Below are 12,267 nucleotides of genomic sequence, written 5' to 3'. Positions count from 1 at the left end.
CATTTCAAACACTTTACTTGTACCCACGTGAATTCCAATCAATTAATGATGTAATGACAAAATTTCACTAGGTTTATTTAGGTGCATTATAGGAAAAGATTTAATATTATGTAACTGTTGTGTTCGTTAATTGCAATCAATTAAGAAAACGTTTTAGAGTTGTTCTATATTTTAGCTGACATTACAGAATATTTCGAGCTAATCACTGATGAATAAATAAATGTGAATAGTGATATTATTGGTGTTTTGTATGAATACGTTTGATACATTTGTTATTTTTCTCCATACATTTGTGATTGCAGGTTATTGACCTCACCGACATCTACAGGTGATTCTATTTGTTGTTGTTGTGTTGGAAAAGAGCAGGTGACATATAAACATACGTTCTGATTAATAGAACGCAGAATGTGCGGCTCTCGGTACAAACAACTCAACCAAAAATAAATGTCTCTATTTCTGCTGCCTCTTATCAGAGACTCAGGGACACAGAGCCGCGTGCAGAACGCAGTGAGGTGTGCAGAGGAGAGATGTGCTGCAGAGAGCGGTGCAATGTTCTGCACATCACTGTACACCCACCGTTCCTATGTGCTGGTCTCACTGATCTATAATACAGGGTGCAGGTAATGTGGGGAGACTCCTAAATCCCACTGGATCTGTCACCCTCACCTGTAACATTACCTGATAGTTATCACATCACCTGTTCTCACAAGGTTACCCGTGACCCGCACCACACCCACCCCCGGGGGGGATAAATAGAGGAGTGAGCAGGACGCAGACAGGAGATACCAGACAGAGGTAAGAGGTTCAGAAGAAAACTACTGCCCAGTAACCCCCCCCCCTTCCCCTGCTGAACGCTGCCCCCCCAGCTGTCCAAATACCCCATATCCCCCACCCCTGCTGATTGCTGCCTCCCCCGCTGTCCAAATACCCCATATCCCCCACCCCTGCTGAACGCTGCCTCCCCCCCTGTCCAAATACCCCATATCCCCCACCCCTGCTGAACGCTGCCTCCCCCCCTGTCCAAATACCCCATATCCCCCACCCCTGCTGATTGCTGCCTCCCCCCTGTCCAAATACCCCATATCCCCCACCCCTGCTGATTGCTGCATCCCCTCTGTCCAAATACCCTGTATCCCCCACCCCTGCTGATTGCTGCATCCCCTCTGTCCAAATACCCTGTATCCCCCACCCCTGCTGATTGCTGCATCCCCTCTGTCCAAATACCCCATATCCCCCACCCCTGCTGATTGCTGCCTCCCCCCTGTCCAAATACCCCATATCCCCCACCCCTGCTGATTGCTGCATCCCCTCTGTCCAAATACCCCATATCCCCCACCCCTGCTGAACGCTGCCTCCCCCCCTGTCCAAATACCCCATATCCCCCACCCCTGCTGATTGCTGCCTCCCCCGCTGTCCAAATACCCCATATCCCCCACCCCTGCTGATTGCTGCCTCCCCCCTGTCCAAATACCCCATATCCCCCACCCCTGCTGATTGCTGCATCCCCTCTGTCCAAATACCCTGTATCCCCCACCCCTGCTGATTGCTGCATCCCCTCTGTCCAAATACCCCATATCCCCCACCCCTGCTGAACGCTGCCTCCCCCCCTGTCCAAATACCCCATATCCCCCACCCCTGCTGAACGCTGCCTCCCCCCCTGTCCAAATACCCCATATCCCCCACCCCCTGCTGAACGCTGCCTCCCCCCCTGTCCAAATACCCCATATCCCCCACCCCTGCTGATTGCTGCCTCCCCCCTGTCCAAATACCCCATATCCCCCACCCCTGCTGATTGCTGCCTCCCCCGCTGTCCAAATACCCTGTATCCCCCACCCCTGCTGATTGCTGCATCCCCTCTGTCCAAATACCCCATATCCCCCCACCCCTGCTGATTGCTGCATCCCCCGCTGTCCAAATACCCCATATCCCCCACCCCTGCTGATTGCTGCCTCCCCCTCTGTCCAAATACCCCATATCCCCCACCCCTGCTGATTGCTGCATCCCCTCTGTCCAAATACCCCATATCCCCCACCCCTGCTGATTGCTGCATCCCCTCTGTCCAAATACCCCATATCCCCCACCCCTGCTGAACGCTGCATCCCCCCTGTCCAAATACCCCATATCCCCCACCCCTGCTGATTGCTGCATCCCCCGCTGTCCAAATACCCCATATCCCCCACCCCTGCTGAACGCTGCATCCCCCCCTGTCCAAATACCCCATATCCCCCACCCCTGCTGATTGCTGCATCCCCCCGCTGTCCAAATACCCCATATCCCCCACCCCTGCTGAACGCTGCCTCCCCCGCTGTCCAAATACCCCATATCCCCCACCCCTGCTGAACGCTGCATCCCCCCCTGTCCAAATACCCCATATCCCCCCCCCTGCTGATTGCTGCTCCCCCGCTGTCCAAATACCCCATATCCCCCACCCCTGCTGAACGCTGCCTCCCCCTCTGTCCAAATACCCCATATCCCCCACCCCTGCTGATTGCTGCCTCCCCCGCTGTCCAAATACCCCATATCCCCCACCCCCTGCTGATTGCTGCCTCCCCCGCTGTCCAAATACCCCATATCCCCCACCCCTGCTGATTGCTGCCTCCCCCGCTGTCCAAATACCCCATATCCCCCACCCCTGCTGATTGCTGCATCCCCTCTGTCCAAATACCCCATATCCCCCACCCCTGCTGATTGCTGCCTCCCCCGCTGTCCAAATACCCCATATCCCCCACCCCTGCTGATTGCTGCCTCCCCCCGCTGTCCAAATACCCCATATCCCCCACCCCTGCTGAACGCTGCCCCCCCAGCTGTCCAAATACCCCATATCCCCCACCCCTGCTGATTGCTGCCTCCCCCCCTGTCCAAATACCCCATATCCCCCACCCCTGCCGATTGCAGCATCTCCCCTCTGTCCAAATACCCTGTATCCCCCACCCCTGCTGATTGCTGCCTCCCCCGCTGTCCAAATACCTCATATCCCCCACCCCTGCTGAACGCTGCCTCCCCCGCTGTCCAAATACCCCATATCCCCCCACCCCTGCTGATTGCTGCATCCCCTCTGTCCAAATACCCCATATCCCCCACCCCTGCTGATTGCTGCCTCCCCCGCTGTCCAAATACCCCATATCCCCCCACCCCTGCTGATTGCTGCCTCCCCCGCTGTCCAAATACCCCGTATCCCCCACCCCTGCTGATTGCTGCCTCCCCCCCTGTCCAAATACCCCATATCCCCCACCCCTGCTGATTGCTGCCTCCCCCGTTGTCCAAATACCCCATATCCCCCCCCCCTGCTGATTTGCTGCATCCCCCGCTGTCCAAATACCCCATATCCCCCACCCCCTGCTGATTGCTGCCTCCCCCGCTGTCCAAATACCCTGTATCCCCCACCCCTGCTGATTGCTGCATCCCCTCTGTCCAAATACCCCATATCCCCCCCTGCCCGATTGCAGCATCTCCCCCTCTGTCCAAATACCCTGTATCCCCCCAGCTGAATGCTACATCCCCTCTGTCCAAATACCCTGTATCTCTCCCCCCCCCCCCCGCTGAATGCTGCATCCCCTCTGTCCAAATATCCCATATCCCCCACCCCTGCTGATTGCTGCATCCGCTGTCCAAATATCCCGTACCCCCCCCCTGCTGAATGCTGCATCCCCTCTGTCCAGATACCCCATATCCCCCACCACTGCTGATATCTCTGTGTCTCCTGTAGGTGTCTAGCCATGATGCGTCTTCTTGCTCTTCTTGCCGCCCTCTGCGCAGTCACACATGGTAAGTACATGATGGGCGGGGCATAGGTCTCATGTGGGAGGAGCCATCAGGTTACTGTAGCTGTAGAGGGGAGGGATATGAGCAGAACATTGGGGCTGATTTACTGCTCGGTGCAGAATTTGTATCCGACCCAAATCATGCTGCACCACAAGGGACATAGCAAATACCGCCTGCTGCCCAGTGCTCTGCCTACCCCCCCCCCCCCAACTATAAATCATCTACTGCATGTTACCCCCCACTGCTGCCCAGTGCTCTGCCTACCCCCCCAACTATAAATCATCTACTGCATGTTACCCCCCACTGCTGCCCAGTGCTCTGCCTACCCCCCCCCCCCCAACTATAAATCATCTACTGCATGTTACCCCCCACTGCTGCCCAGTGCTCTGCCTACCCCCCCCCCCCCAACTATAAATCATCTACTGCATGTTACCCCCCACTGCTGCCCAGTGCTCTGCCTACCCCCCCCAACTATAAATCATCTACTGCATGTTACCCCCACTGCTGCCCAGTGCTCTGCCTACCCCCCCCCACTATAAATCATCTACTGCATGTTACCCCCCACTGCTGCCCAGTGCTCTGCCTACCCCCCCCAACTATAAATCATCTACTGCATGTTACCCCCCCCACTGCTGCCCAGTGCTCTGCCTACCCCCCCCCCCACTATAAATCATCTACTGCATGTTACCCCCCCACTGCTGCCCAGTGCTCTGCCTACCCCCCCCCAACTATAAATCATCTACTGCATGTTACCCCCCCCGCTGCTGCCCAGTGCTCTGCCTACCCCCCCAACTATAAATCATCTACTGCATGTTACCCCCCACTGCTGCCCAGTGCTCTGCCTACCCCCCCCAACTATAAATCATCTACTGCATGTTACCCCCCCCCCCCCACTGCTGCCCAGTGCTCTGCCTACCCCCCAACTATAAATCATCTGCTGCATGTTACCCCCCACTGCTGCCCAGTGCTCTGCCTACCCCCCCCAACTATAAATCATCTGCTGCATGTTACCCCCCCACTGCTGCCCAGTGCTCTGCCTACCCCCCCCCAACTATAAATCATCTACTGCATGTTACCCCCCACTGCTGCCCAGTGCTCTGCCTACCCCCCAACTATAAATCATCTGCTGCATGTTACCCCCCCACTGCTGCCCAGTGCTCTGCCTACCCCCCCCAACTATAAATCATATACTGCATGTTACCCCCCCACTGCTGCCCAGTGCTCTGCCTACCCCCCCCCACTATAAATCATCTACTGCATGTTACCCCCCACTGCTGCCCAGTGCTCTGCCTACCCCCCCCTCTATAAATCATCTACTGCATGTTACCCCCCCACTGCTGCCCAGTGCTCTGCCTACCCCCCATCTATAAATCATCTACTGCATGTTACCCCCCACTGCTGCCCAGTGCTCTGCCTACCCCCCATCTATAAATCATCTACTGCATGTTACCCCCCACTGCTGCCCAGTGCTCTGCCTACCCCCCCCAACTATAAATCATCTACTGCATGTTACCCCCCCCCACTGCTGCCCAGTGCTCTGCCTACCCCCCAACTATAAATCATCTGCTGCATGTTACCCTCCACTGCTGCCCAGTGCTCTGCCTACCCCCCCCAACTATAAATCAATATACTGCATGTTACCCCCCACTGCTGCCCAGTGCTCTGCCTACCCCCCCCCACTATAAATCATCTACTGCATGTTACCCCCCACTGCTGCCCAGTGCTCTGCCTACCCCCCCCCACTATAAATCATCTACTGCATGTTACCCCCCCACTGCTGCCCAGTGCTCTGCCTACCCCCCCATCTATAAATCATCTACTGCATGTTACCCCCCACTGCTGCCCAGTGCTCTGCCTACCCCCCCCATCTATAAATCATCTACTGCATGTTACCCCCCCCACTGCTGCCCAGTGCTCTGCCTACCCCCCCCAACTATAAATCATATACTGCATGTTACCCCCCCACTGCTGCCCAGTGCTCTGCCTACCCCCCCAACTATAAATCATCTACTGCATGTTACCCCCCACTGCTGCCCAGTGCTCTGCCTACCCCCCCATCTATAAATCATCTACTGCATGTTACCCCCCCACTGCTGCCCAGTGCTCTGCCTACCCCCCCAACTATAAATCATCTACTGCATGTTACCCCCCACTGCTGCCCAGTGCTCTGCCTACCCCCCCAACTATAAATCATCTACTGCATGTTACCCCCCCACTGCTGCCCAGTGCTCTGCCTACCCCCCCCCCCCAACTATAAATCATCTACTGCATGTTACCCCCCACTGCTCTGCCTACCCCCCCCAACTATAAATCATCTACTGCATGTTACCCCCCACTGCTGCCCAGTGCTCTGCCTACCCCCCCCCCCAACTATAAATCATCTACTGCATGTTACCCCCCACTGCTGCCCAGTGCTCTGCCTACCCCCCCCCAACTATAAATCATCTACTGCATGTTACCCCCCACTGCTGCCCAGTGCTCTGCCTACCCCCCCCCCAACTATAAATCATCTACTGCATGTTACCCCCCCCACTGCTGCCCAGTGCTCTGCCTACCCCCCCCCACTATAAATCATCTACTGCATGTTACCCCCCACTGCTGCCCAGTGCTCTGCCTACCCCCCCCTCTATAAATCATCTACTGCATGTTACCCCCCCACTGCTGCCCAGTGCTCTGCCTACCCCCCATCTATAAATCATCTACTGCATGTTACCCCCCACTGCTGCCCCAGTGCTCTGCCTACCCCCCATCTATAAATCATCTACTGCATGTTACCCCCCCACTGCTGCCCAGTGCTCTGCCTACCCCCCCATCTATAAATCATCTACTGCATGTTACCCCCCACTGCTGCCCAGTGCTCTGCCTACCCCCCATCTATAAATCATCTACTGCATGTTACCCCCCACTGCTGCCCAGTGCTCTGCCTACCCCCCCCCCAACTATAAATCATCTACTGCATGTTACCCCCCCCCCACTGCTGCCCAGTGCTCTGCCTACCCCCCAACTATAAATCATCTGCTGCATGTTACCCTCCACTGCTGCCCAGTGCTCTGCCTACCCCCCCCAACTATAAATCATATACTGCATGTTACCCCCCACTGCTGCCCAGTGCTCTGCCTACCCCCCCCACTATAAATCATCTACTGCATGTTACCCCCCACTGCTGCCCAGTGCTCTGCCTACCCCCCCCCACTATAAATCATCTACTGCATGTTACCCCCCCACTGCTGCCCAGTGCTCTGCCTACCCCCCATCTATAAATCATCTACTGCATGTTACCCCCCACTGCTGCCCAGTGCTCTGCCTACCCCCCATCTATAAATCATCTACTGCATGTTACCCCCCACTGCTGCCCAGTGCTCTGCCTACCCCCCATCTATAAATCATCTACTGCATGTTACCCCCCCCACTGCTGCCCAGTGCTCTGCCTACCCCCCCAACTATAAATCATATACTGCATGTTACCCCCCCACTGCTGCCCAGTGCTCTGCCTACCCCCCCAACTATAAATCATCTACTGCATGTTACCCCCCCACTGCTGCCCAGTGCTCTGCCTACCCCCCCATCTATAAATCATCTACTGCATGTTACCCCCCCACTGCTGCCCAGTGCTCTGCCTACCCCCCCCAACTATAAATCATCTACTGCATGTTACCCCCCACTGCTGCCCAGTGCTCTGCCTACCCCCCCCAACTATAAATCATCTACTGCATGTTACCCCCCACTGCTGCCCAGTGCTCTGCCTACCCCCCCCCCCCAACTATAAATCATCTACTGCATGTTACCCCCCACTGCTCTGCCTACCCCCCCAACTATAAATCATCTACTGCATGTTACCCCCCACTGCTGCCCAGTGCTCTGCCTACCCCCCCCCCCCCAACTATAAATCATCTACTGCATGTTACCCCCCACTGCTGCCCAGTGCTCTGCCTACCCCCCCCCCCCCCAACTATAAATCATCTACTGCATGTTACCCCCCACTGCTGCCCACTGCCTCTGCCTACCCCCCCCCCCCCAACTATAAATCATCTACTGCATGTTACCCCCCGCTGCTGCAAATTATAATAGTTTAAACATCCAGCAGCTGTATTTACTTCTAACTCTAAATCATCCCCATTGGGTCTAATATAGTAAATAAAATATGCCCTATTTATTTCTGGACAGAGAACCTGTATCTCAGTACGTTATGTAACGGATGGAAGGTCTGCGATGCTGCTGTCTCAGCGCCCTCTGCTGGCCAGCTGCCATATGAGAATGATACTGTCCTTTTATCAGACAATGGTACTAAAACAAAACCACTCTCAGACATGATGACAGTACCACTGTTTTATTCAGAAGAGCCCATTCTTAATTATATCATAGTAATCTATCATTTTACACATTGATGTCTCCAATAGGGGGCGCTGCTGGTATTCCCTGTACCTGGGCTGTGTACCCGCAGCCCCCACATATGGTAGACATAAGAGGAATTGTACTTTGTGACTCATAGAAAATCATCCAGTCAGACTGAGAGCTGGAGGCTGTGGTTATATATTAGCAGGTTACAGTATTCTATGCGGGAAAGGAGACAGATCATTACATATTATACTTCTCCCACAGGCTGCCCCACCATCCTCACCAAGTCGCAGTGGGGGGGACGTGCTGCCACCTGCAGGACTGCGATGGCCACTCCCGTTACGTACGTGGTCGTTCACCACACAGAGGGAACCGCTTGCAGCACCCAGTCCGCCTGCATTGCTCAGGCCAAGAGCGTACAGAACTATCATATGAACAGCAACGCCTGGTGCGATATCGGTTACAGGTGAGGTGACATCTGGTACAGGTGAGGTGACATCTGGTACAGGTGAGGTGACGTCTGGTACAGGTGAGGTGACATCTGGTACAGGTGACGTCAGGTACAGGTGACGACAGGTACAGGTGACGACAGGTACAGGTGACGACAGGTACAGGTGACGACAGGTACAGGTGGCGTCTGGTACAGGTGACGACAGGTACAGGTGGCGTCTGGTACAGGTGGCGTCTGGTACAGGTGGCGTCAGGTACAGGTGACGTCAGGTACAGGTGACGTCAGGTACAGGTGACATCTGGTACAGGTGAGGTGACATCTGGTACAGGTGACGTCAGGTACAGGTGAGGTGACGTCAGGTACAGGTGAGGTCAGGTACAGGTGACGACAGGTACAGGTGACGACAGGTACAGGTGGCATCTGGTACAGGTGACGTCTGGTACAGGTGACGTCAGGTACAGGTGAGGTGACGTCAGGTACAGGTGACGTCTGGTACAGGTGAGGTGACGTCAGGTACAGGTGACGTCAGGTACAGGTGAGGTCAGGTACAGGTGACGACAGGTACAGGTGGCGTCTGGCACAGGTGACGTCTGGCACAGGTGACGTCAGGTACAGGTGACGTCAGGTACAGGTGACGTCAGGTACAGGTGACGTCAGGTACAGGTGACGTCAGGTACAGGTGACGTCTGGTATAGGTGAGGTGACGTCAGGTACAGGTGACATCTGGTACAGGTGAGGTGACATCTGGTACAGGTGACGTCAGGTACAGGTGAGGTCAGGTACAGGTGACAACAGGTACAGGTGACGTCTGGTACAGGTGACGTCAGGTACAGGTGAGGTCAGGTACAGGTGACAACAGGTACAGGTGACGTCTGGTACAGGTGACGTCAGGTACAGGTGAGGTGACGTCAGGTACAGGTGACGTCTGGTACAGGTGAGGTGACGTCAGGTAAAGGTGACGTCTGGTACAGGTGAGGTGACATCTGGTACAGGTGAGGTGACGTCAGGTACAGGTGACGTCAGGTACAGGTGACGTCTGGTACAGGTGAGGTGACGTCAGGTACAGGTGAGGTGACGTCAGGTACAGGTGACGTCTGGTACAGGTGAGGTGACGTCAGGTAAAGGTGACGTCTGGTACAGGTGAGGTGACATCTGGTACAGGTGAGGTGACGTCAGGTACAGGTGACGTCAGGTACAGGTGACGTCTGGTACAGGTGACGTCAGGTACAGGTGAGGTGATGTCAGGTACAGGTGACGTCAGGTACAGGTGACATCTGGTACAGGTGAGGTGACGTCAGGTACAGGTGACGTCTGGTACAGGTGACGTCTGGTACAGGTGAGGTGATGTCAGGTACAGGTGACGTCAGGTACAGGTGAGGTCAGGTACAGGTGACGACAGGTACAGGTGATGTCTGGTACAGGTGAGGTGATGTCAGGTACAGGTGACGTCAGGTACAGGTGAGGTGACGTCTGGTACAGGTGACGTCTGGTACAGGTGAGGTGACGTCAGGTACAGGTGAGGTGACGTCAGGTACAGGTGATGTCTGGTACAGGTGAGGTGATGTCAGGTACAGGTGACGTCAGGTACAGGTGATGTCTGGTACAGGTGAGGTGACGTCAGGTACAGGTGACGTCTGGTACAGGTGAGGTGACGTCAGGTACAGGTGAGGTGACGTCTGGTACAGGTGACGTCAGGTACAGGTAAGGTGACGTCAGGTACAGGTGACATCTGGTACAGGTGAGGTGACGTCTGGTACAGGTGACGTCAGGTACAGGTGAGGTCAGGTACAGGTGACGACAGGTACAGGTGGCATCTGGTACAGGTGACGTCTGGTACAGGAGAGGTGACGTCAGGTACAGGTGACGTCAGGTACAGGTGAGGTGACGTCAGGTACAGGTGACGTCTGGTACAGGTGAGGTGACGTCAGGTAAAGGTGACGTCTGGTACAGGTGAGGTGACATCTGGTACAGGTGAGGTGACGTCAGGTACAGGTGACGTCAGGTACAGGTGACGTCTGGTACAGGTGAGGTGATGTCAGGTACAGGTGACGTCTGGTACAGGTGACGTCTGGTACAGGTGATGTCTGGTACAGGTGAGGTGACGTCAGGTACAGGTGACGTCTGGTACAGGTGACGTCAGGTACAGGTGACGTCAGGTACAGGTGACGTCAGGTACAGGGAACGTCTGGTACAGGTGAGGTGACGTCAGGTACAGGTGAGGTGACGTCTGGTACAGGTGAGGTGACGTCAGGTACAGGTGACGTCAGGTACAGGTTAGGTGACAGGCAGGGCTGGGTCTATAACAGCAGGTTGCATCGGGATGTTTCTGGTTCTTTGTATAAGGGATGAGACTTCTGATGATGAAGTCACATCAGTTACCGTATTATATACATTAGTAATGAATTTTTTGTTATATACAAATCTACAGTGAAACATTGAGATATATATAATATATACGTTTCCATTTACTACAGCAGACAGCAAAGTGTGATTATCTGTTATCAGCCTGATATTGGTTACTTTCCTCACCAATAACGTACGTTGAATTGTCTCACAGCTTCCTTGTGGGAGAGGACGGCAACGTGTACGAGGGCCGTGGCTGGACATCCGTGGGGGCTCATGCCCCAAACTACAATTCCAACTCCATCGGAATCAGCGTCTTTGGCTCCTTTATGAGTAAGTCAGGACAGATATGTTTAACGCTATATAATGATGTTTATGGAATTTAGCCGTCTTCACACGGTCCGACGCCTACAGGGGACCAGTCATCCTCACATAATAATCCATCTGAATTGTCCAGCAGACCATGTGTTACACACACAATAGGATATGTCTCAGGAGCTTTCAATTCTTTATTCAGGAAGCTACAGACAGTTTTCTTTCTTTACAAACTAACAGTATGGCTGCTGAATCTGTCTACTCCAGGGCACAACCACTGGTGCAAACAAGTCAAATCGAGTCATTCATGGGAATAATGGGTTACTGTAATGTAAGACAACCAATCTATACTGTGTGACCCCAGAGAGGGTAATATTATGCTAATTATATCATGTGTCCTTCAGACTATAACCCCAACACTGCAGCTCAGAACGCAGTAAAGAACCTCATCGCCTGTGGGGTCACCAGGGGTTACATCAAGTCTGCCTACATCCTGAAGGGACATCGCAACGTCACCGCCACCGACTGCCCCGGAAACACCTTCTACAACACCGTGAGGACCTGGCCCCGCTTCCAGGCTTAATTCTGTATCGGATGAGCCACCCGGGTCATCTCAAGAGATGAAGAACTAGTAATACTATCTGCTCCTGTTCTGTATACAAGTAAATTAAATGGAAGAGCTATTAATTTATTCATTGTGTGGAATTCCTGGAATTGTACATTTGTAGTAATCAGATGCGTTCCGTAGGATTTATTTCCAACACAGAAGTATTGTGAGAAGGGTCTATGGATGAGCTGGGTGATCTCGGGTCACTAGTGAAGAGTGGCCCAAATCAAACAGATTCTTCCTCTAAATCCTGGGGTACCACCGATAGAGTCGAGGGTACTTCAGATTGTTAAATGTAGGTCAAAATCCCATTACAGGTATAAGTATAATCATCATCATCATTTATTTTGATAGCGCCAGCAAATTATGTAACAATTTACAATTGGAACAAACAGTAATAAAACAATACTGGGTAATACAGACAGAGAGGTTAAAAGGCGCCGCTCGCAAACTT

The 12,267-nt window shown here is 53.9% G+C and overlaps 1 protein-coding gene across 1 annotated transcript; it reads left to right on the top strand.

The window, feature by feature from the left end:
• The first annotated feature begins 476 nt into the window (after positions 1 to 476).
• On the top strand, positions 477 to 11,888 carry LOC142101767 (peptidoglycan-recognition protein SC2-like). Its single transcript, XM_075186179.1, has 5 exons — positions 477 to 797; positions 3,707 to 3,765; positions 8,362 to 8,563; positions 11,106 to 11,224; positions 11,611 to 11,888. The coding sequence occupies exons 2-5, from the start codon at positions 3,717 to 3,719 to the stop codon at positions 11,787 to 11,789; spliced, it is 549 nt and encodes a 182-aa protein (XP_075042280.1). The 5' UTR covers positions 477 to 797; positions 3,707 to 3,716; the 3' UTR covers positions 11,790 to 11,888.
• Positions 11,889 to 12,267: the final 379 nt, after the last annotated feature.

The sequence above is a fragment of the Mixophyes fleayi genome, chromosome 9, assembly GCF_038048845.1.
Source record: "Mixophyes fleayi isolate aMixFle1 chromosome 9, aMixFle1.hap1, whole genome shotgun sequence".
Classification (NCBI taxonomy): domain Eukaryota; kingdom Metazoa; phylum Chordata; class Amphibia; order Anura; family Limnodynastidae; genus Mixophyes; species Mixophyes fleayi.
This window is presented reverse-complemented; position numbering and strand designations above follow the sequence as displayed.

Excerpts from the sequence above, each read along its gene's own strand:
- LOC142101767 (XM_075186179.1), top strand. The coding sequence starts at position 3,717 with ATGATGCGTCTTCTTGCTCTTCTTGCCGCCCTCTGCGCAGTCACACAT. Across the intron at positions 3,766-8,361 it reads CCTCTGCGCAGTCACACATG|GCTGCCCCACCATCCTCACC; the intron begins GTAAGTACATGA and ends CTTCTCCCACAG. Across the intron at positions 8,564-11,105 it reads TGGTGCGATATCGGTTACAG|CTTCCTTGTGGGAGAGGACG; the intron begins GTGAGGTGACAT and ends ATTGTCTCACAG.